At 42.9% G+C, this 8,234-nt stretch overlaps 1 protein-coding gene across 1 annotated transcript in view; it reads right to left on the reverse strand.

The window, feature by feature from the left end:
* Positions 1-7,563, reverse strand: part of LOC118410574 (muscarinic acetylcholine receptor M3-like) — an 8,424-nt gene extending 861 nt beyond the window's left edge. Inside the window, exons 1-2 of the mRNA XM_035812381.1 lie at positions 6,667-7,563; positions 31-1,072 (exon numbers count right to left, since the gene is read on the reverse strand). Coding sequence (XP_035668274.1) covers positions 31-1,033 — 1,003 coding nt within the window. The 5' untranslated portion in view covers positions 1,034-1,072; positions 6,667-7,563. The remainder of the gene's footprint in view (positions 1-30; positions 1,073-6,666) is intronic.
* Between the last annotated feature and the right edge of the window lie 671 nt (positions 7,564-8,234).

The raw sequence follows: 8,234 nt of genomic DNA on the forward strand, positions 1-8,234 counted from the left end.
TTGTGGTGGCTGATGACACCCCTGGCGGGCGCTTCAGGTCTTTCAAATACGTGTCCAACACGGAAGAAGTGTCCATATCGATGTCAGGATCGCCTACAGACGAATCTTCCATAACAGGAGCATTCGTACATTTCTGTTCTAATGAAAATGAAACAGTTTTCCTCAGAACACCTTGAGGATTTATCCGATGAGACCTTGAGCGACTGGGATCGGACGTTCCCGGCAGGTTCTCAGCTTGACCACTTACCTTGCTTGTACTGTTCTGCATGTCCAAGGGCACTATCTTACGCTTTGCATGCTTAGTTTTCATCTTCCGGATCAGCAAGACTGTCATCCGACTGTAAAGCGCGATGATAGACACCACAGGTAGGTGATACGACAGCATTGCTGAAGTCACCGTAAAGGCAATATTGGCTGACGGTAACAGCACGCACTGCTCGGCGTCACTGACTAAGGAGCTCGCGACGCCTGGCGCCCAGATTGTAGCAGCCACCACCCATGTGAGGACGACGGCCGGGATAGTACGTTGAGCAGTCCGTCGGGCTACGTACGTTGTGGGCCACCGGATGCTGCAGTATCTATCCGTTGCTATGAGGAGGAGCGTGAAGATGGAGACCTGACAGCAACCAAAATCCATCAGCACCCAGAGGACACACATCGCGGATCCGAACGGCCACTTGCCCAGTGTGACGTAAGTGGCGAAAAGTGGCATGACGACCAGCCCCACACACAGGTCAGCCAAGGCGAGATTCAGGATGAAGTAGTTATATACTGTCCGCAGCATTTTCTCCCGCACCAAAGCCACTACCACCATCACATTCCCCACTACAGTGGCTAATGAGATCAGTACCAGTACCACCAGCAGGCCGTATTTTGGGGTGTCTTCCTTCCTGCCGGTTATCTCTGTAATGTTAGCCCATGACACAGTACTCAGAGACAGGCCACTGTCAGTCAGCAGTTCGTTGTCCACTCCAGATGTAGGTAGGAACCCCGGATACGGAACTGTTTGTGTTGAGAGGCTGCAATTCACCATGTTGCAAGCTTCCCCTCCTCTTCTTGCAAATATTCAGCTCTGAAATGGTGGACAGAGATGCATATGAGTCGAATGGCTTTGGCTTTTGTAGGCATAGATATATTCCCGGGATCTGTTTTCTCCCATTCAATCATCATACTCGTTACCTACTTCTGCGGCTGCAGGGAATACATTTCATCAAGGCAAAATGCGAGGACGTAAGGAACAGGATTACTAGTATCACGGCTCGCCGTCATGAGTTCGCCGTCATGAGTGGATGGGAGATATATTTGGTGGTTGCGAAAGCAAAACATGTGATTCTTGTAATGCAGTACCTAGCTAGACAACTGACGCCCACAGTTTGTCCCCCTGGAGTATAAAAAATACGGCGCCCACGCTCGCTTAAATGGCTGATGTGCGTAGAAGACAAACGTTCTACATGGGCAAATTCGTCATAGATGGTGTTAGTTCTGCCCTTAGCTCAGCATCGAGCTCGTTTCGGCCTACGGTGCATCAGATGAAAGAGTCAGTGACATACATGGTAGACAGTATCACCGATGTGCGGTTTAGAAGATCAAACAATCAAATAAACACTAAGCGCGTTGGTATGGACGCTCTTCCTTACCTCGGCTAATCAAGGACATGCTACAATGGAGCCCATCATCATCGCAGAAACTATTGAGAGTTTAACATTGTAATATTCAGCCGAAGAATTAATTGTTCACGTAATGTCACTATAGAGGATACAGCAACCGACGGATGCAGGCGTACGGAGGCGCGGGGAAATGCGATAAGAAAGACTGTGCTCATATAAATGTAACCGAGGTGCACACATGACCTTTCATATAACTTGGAAATGCTTGCTTCAAAAGGCGTAAATTGCATCGCCGTAGTCTGTCAGCATTTAGGAGTACATATGGGAAGGGAGATAGTTGCAAGGAATGTGACCTATGCTCTACTGGACCTGAAGGCATCTCCTAGAAATGTATATATCACAACACAGGCTTTTCGAGAGAAGGCTCTTTCGAGACTACTAATGGCTCCGACATATGGCGAATACTTGTAAAAGGACTCCTCCGTACGAAATGAAATATGGTTGAAGCATACAGCCCAGAGGGAGGTACAGCTAAAACCTAGGCAGCGCATCAAACTGTAACGGACAGGTATATACTTCTTACCGACTGAGTAGTGCCTGGTGAATTGATGCAGGGTGTAATAATAGTTGTCGTAAATACAGTAGTAAATGTATGTATATATTAAATAATTTTCCCCTGGGGAAAATCTCAGCGATTCAAAGCCTGCATCTGGTTTGAAACAAGTGCAGATCTCTCTGCCTCCTCAAAATTTTCCTTAAGTGCTGTACTTTTACCACTCTATTCCTGTGTGTCTCCAAGCAGAGAAGGTGAAAGAAAAAAGGATGCTATTTGTATAAAAAGGAAGAACATGTTTGGTTCTTTTGAAATCAGAACGCTTAGAGTTAGATGGCGGAAGCTCTGTGTAAAATGCACTTGCGTTGCCTTTGTTTGTCTGATGGCGGATTCCCGTCAATCAGTCTTTGGTTGAAAGAAGCAAGAGAGGAAGAGCTACACAAGGTTAATTGAGAACGTATATGTACCTATATTACTACAACCATGTTTCAAGAATATGTTATCTAGCTATTTCCCGTTTGGATTTATTTGGCTTTCGTCTAAAATGTTCACACCCGTCAGAAGTTTCTGTGCAACAGAGTCTATACATGGATATTGTATGCTCCACAGCTGTATGCTTCATCAAAGTGCTCCTTAAGTGAAACGACCTTTACAAGAGCCGAGCCCTTACGACAAATCCTCATGTACTTAAGACAAGGTGACTTCTCAGTCAATATCAATTCGATTCTCCATCGGAGATCACTCCCAGGGAGTCAGTCTGTAGCGGTTAATCCTTCTTAGATGCACTTAAGTTGACAGGTGCAGTTCCGTTTTGCTGTAATCTGAAACCAAGATATACCGCGGAACATTAACATGAACAAAGTTTCAGACTCCAGGCTGCACTAGAGGGTATAGGGTAGGATTCGTTAGTAAAGCACGGCTGATCGCAGGTACGTAAAAGGACTGCAGGGCTTCCTCTTTTTGAAGATAGCACGAAACATGCGTGACTATCTTAACTTTAATCCTTCCGCACAACCTTATTAGCGTTCTGTCCTCCACACTTTGTTGACGTGTTCTTCAAATTACATACAATGTTTCCATGCCATGACACTGGCTTGCGGTTGAGATAAAAAATACCAGCGAGAATTTTTCTGAATGATTATAATTAAAAATGATTAATTTGGCTTTGCCATGAAAGACGGGGTAGTATTAGTATTGTGTTTGATTCATGGCAATAGTTTTATCAAGACATGTTGTAGCTTGATTCTTTTTTATGCGACCCACGTTGTATTGATACGTCTATCAGCATCCCATGTCAGTATGTCTAATCTTACCTTACCTTACTTAGTTCCATCCTCTTATCGTTAACTGAATAATGCGACTGAAATCATGTATGCATCACTCAATTTGTGTTATCTTTAGGGTCTATAGGCATCTCAGGCCAGCACGCCAATCCCTAAGCTTGTCCCAATTATCTATACCGCTTCAAGAGGGAAGGATTTCCTGATTAATACTTTTTTCGGCTAGCTGATTACATATCTGTCTCTTCGTTTGACTCTCGGACTCTCGCTAATACGTAAAGGAGTAGAAACTTAATGTCACAAAGTGAAACTTTATGCCTTTAAGTGACCTCAAGAGAGCCTAGAATCCGGATCTGTGAAGACGGAAGGACGAACGATCTGGGGCGCGAATTTCAGGATGTTAGACTAATGTTTTGCACACGAACGGTGAAAGAAACAACAGAGACGTAAACGGTTGATTTTCTAAACAATCTTCTTGAATCAATAGTTCCTGGTCTGAGGGCATTACCGTTAATGTTTGCTGATAACGTAGTTTGTTCCCACAGAGTAGAAATAAGTGTCGCAATCAATATTAATTAAGGTATCACTCGTCCCTGTAGGCAAGTACATATGCCGTTACAAACGGTCCTAATCAAATCCACCGGCAGCCACGGGAAACAGGATGCTCTGCAGGGAAACGCAGAGAAGACTTTCATGCCTATATATATATTTAACCCAACTGTCACGCAATGGATGCGTGAATACCAGGTTTGTCCTGATAGAATTTACTACACCAAAAACATGAAGTAGTTTATATAATCTGATATTGATAATTTGACATCAATATATTTTTTTTAATCTAAATAAAGTAAGAAAAGGGTTCAGGCTGTCCATGGTGCTGATGAATTGTGGGAACTAAGGTGGGCGACATTTGCATTAGTGTGTTTGCGTTGTCGGGTTAGAATCCAAAATAATGTATGGTCCTTATGCTGTATAACCTGCATCAAATATAGTTGCATTAAGATGGTCACATTTCCTTTGTTTTCATCCGAACATCAGGCCGCTTTTTACCACTGGAACAACTAAGAGCATGGTGCTCGGCGGACGTCCCGACGAATTCGAAATGTATCAAAACACACGAGGAAATGAAGTTGCCACTCGTGACATATGTGACCCCATCACGAGGTTCCTTTGATAGACATCTGAAACACCTTCCACTCTGCAGTCTGATAAGTTCAGAATACTGACATTAAGGTCGCTCCACTTGAATGGTAATTGCCCAAAATGCAAATCAGGTCGTAAATGTCGAATCGGATAGTTCAAATTCCATTTCACCAGACAGAAATCGGCTCTCATTACGTCTGAGTAGCAGACACAGATTTTACACCACGATCCCATAGGAGATGGTAAAGAGCATTTTCTATATGTCTACGTTAAGGGGATCAGCAAGGAAGAATACTTGTTATGTTATGAATGATCAGCGAGGCATACTGCTCCTGCCATTTAGACATACCGCTCTGAGGTATAGACTTTGATGAATACAATCAATACATCATGTCTTCATTATTTACCATGTTGATTCATGAGCCAAACTGGTTTCCTGCATGGTGAACACCTCCACAGACAAAACACGACATGCTTTTTGTCTGGCAGTGTTCATCCTACATGACTCGTGGCCATTGCTATGGATGACATAAATCAACGTTGTTGAAACAGGTAATTCCCTCTGACATATTCTAGCGCCCAACTGCGTCCGTCGATCACTGACAACATTTTGCCGTCCATTGGGCCTTTGTTTTATACCTGCTACAGCACATATACGTACATAAACTACCTGTATACACACAGGTAGGAGACGCACTTCATACCTGTCCAACAAGTGGTATAGCATCACAAATCATTCAATAACACGTCACAGCGTGAAGAAAATATACCCTTAAAGAGGCCTAGGGGGACGTAAACAAACATTCCTGCCTTGATATATTTTTTTGTGGTAATGTTTTCTAAAATATCAATCAACAATGAACTCTGACGTGTTTTTGACAGTGATCTTGGCCTCAGATCGCGCGATTTGTTTTTTTGCTACGCAGCACAATTTAGAAGGCTGACAATTCACAACCAAACGCAGAACATCCAGCCTAGAATTTCTACAGAAAAGTAAGAGGCACGCACGAAAAACAACAACAGTTGAAATCTTAGATTTAATTCAACAACGGTACATCTTGTCCCAAAATGGGTTTCCCGTCCTTTGGAGGGCGCAGCAATCGGTGCTATCTATTACCAGAGTAATGAGTCTGGTCCTGGGGTACGCAGGGCGAAGGGGCACCTGATCGGTTGAGAAAATCTCACTGGAAGTTGCTTGCAAAATTGCCTTATTACAAGACATTGTGGGTAATGGGAGAAGGGCTGCCTTTTTATAAAGGCTGTCTGTGGGGAATTTGATTGTCTGTATTAATAATATCCACAATTCTGCCCCTAAGTCAGTTATGTTGTGGTCAGACAAAGCCACTCACATCGAAGGCAGTTATTCTTGTAAGAAATATCCAGACATTGCGATCTTTTAGTTGCATTTTTTAAAGAGAAATTGGCATTTTACTACACATGACAACTAGGCCATGCACGTTCGTCTTGTCCACAGGGAAGCGGCCACATTCAGCAAACCACAATACAAATTGCCCCTTATCATTATGCTGCCTATACTGTATGCCTTTTGTTATGAAGCTTGTGAAATAGAAATACTGGGTGATGATGCTAGGTACTAAATGTTAATGATCAGTCATAATTGTAGAAAAGAATCAACGAAACATTCCATAAAGCCTTAAGCAGAAAGCCCATGTGTTCAGTAATATCTATCAATGGTATCCTGTCTTAATCGCTGCTAGCATTAGTTTTAATGGGGAGAATGTAGATGACTTCGAATTCCCTGCAACATCTCAGCTCTCCCATTTCAATCTAAGGCCGAACCCAGCACCAGCTGCATCATACCGGCCCCAGATCATAACCCCGTTCTAATGGTTGCCTTCAGCAGTGATTGCATTCATTTCCATCGGACGTTAGCGAAGCCAATATAGCTATGGCAAGCTGTCGTTCTGAAACTTGTTACCTTTCCCTATTTGCTTTCTGATTGGATCTTCATGGTAATTTTCATAAGATATAGCTATGTTGTCCCTGTATTTATATTAGCTTTTGCATGAATTCTCAAGGTAACGTAGCATAAGTCTAAAAATGGAGTACAGTAGTAGATTACCTGGAGAATCTAACGTTGGAGTTGAAGTGGTTCCTCTTGTGATGAGATGTACTGGAGCCGGGAAAGCATGTGCTAATGGCGGACTGTTGAACTGTACAGGGTCCTCCGAGAGCTCACCTGAACAGCAAGTGCTGTAGAAGCTAACAGGTTTCTGTTTTATCTTCTCTAAGCCACGGCGAGAAATAGCATCTCGGGGCTGAACTGCGGGCACTCTCGCTCTGTAGCTTCGGGATTACATAGTCTGTCGCCATGGGAGACCAACACCATCCGCTTTTGTGATTGGCTGAGAAGATTATGAAAGAGGTGGGTGGCGTTATCATGGATTTGTCTAAAGATATTGTCCCAAGCCTAGATCTTGTTTTTCGTGTATATCAACCATCGTTAAAGTTCAGATTTAGGTTCCGAGAGTGTTTGCTCTACTATAGTACAAAAGAATATTTCCTTATATGATCGGGGGTATATGTTAACGTTTTTTGGTGGATATAGAATTAGATGATGATCATTTAATGTGAAAAAGATAACTCCTCAGTTGTGTTCGAGGTTGGTAATGATGATGGATGGTGATCAGTAATGAAATTGCAATTTTCTAAATACTGTAAATGTCCATTATAGAGCTAATTGCGTGCCTTCATTGTCGTACCATCACCAAATCCACTCGTTTTTCACAGTACACACCACAGTAATACGCGAGCCCCATGGTAGTTCTAACGAGAGATTATGAGATCAGGCAGACAGATGAAAATGGGGTTATCCAGCTATGAGGGAAACATGGCGGATGCTGGCAAACAACATGTCTAATACAGGTAGCCAAATTAATTAACGTTGTATGATCGTTTTCCTTCCTGAACAGTCGAACAATAACAGTAAGGACTTACGATATCAAGATTGGCATGAAGAATGGCCCAAGACGCTGAAAACGTCAAAAACATAAATGCCTTTTGCAGTTCATACGGCCTGTTAGGTCTGGTTGTACGATCTGTACGTGACCAAATGACAAATCAATTCTACGTTTTGTCTTAATAGTGATACTGAAAAATGCAGCTTGTAAAAGAGAGGAGCTGGCGTACTGCGTAGTCTCTGTTGCAGACGACAGGTGCAACATCTATAATTCAATTATTTTGATTGTAGCAACCGAGCTCGAGTCATGGTGTGAAGATTTAACAAGTCTGATAGAACATGTTGGGGATGTATATATCGATAGAATGTGTTTAGTCACCTGCCGTGATACCTTAAATTTGATTGATTTGCTTAATTGTCTACAGTGGGCGGAAGATAACCTTTATAAGTCACGACAAATCTAATCCTTGATAGCTCATTAAAGGGGCGGCAACATCAATGACTCCTCGATGCTTGTTATTACGTACGCACCGGAGCAACAATCATCGACTGAACCTATAATTGGCGGACATCTGACGGGTGTCCCCTGTCAGATGTCGACTAAATTACAACCAAAGACACAGCTGGTGCGGACGTGTATCACGGAGCAATTTTCAACAAAAAGCGTTATCAAAGTACTGTTGTTACATGATGGACTCATTCTTCATTGTTATTAGCGGCACTTATTAATG

The sequence above is a fragment of the Branchiostoma floridae genome, chromosome 1, assembly GCF_000003815.2.
Source record: "Branchiostoma floridae strain S238N-H82 chromosome 1, Bfl_VNyyK, whole genome shotgun sequence".
Lineage (NCBI taxonomy): Eukaryota > Metazoa > Chordata > Leptocardii > Amphioxiformes > Branchiostomatidae > Branchiostoma > Branchiostoma floridae.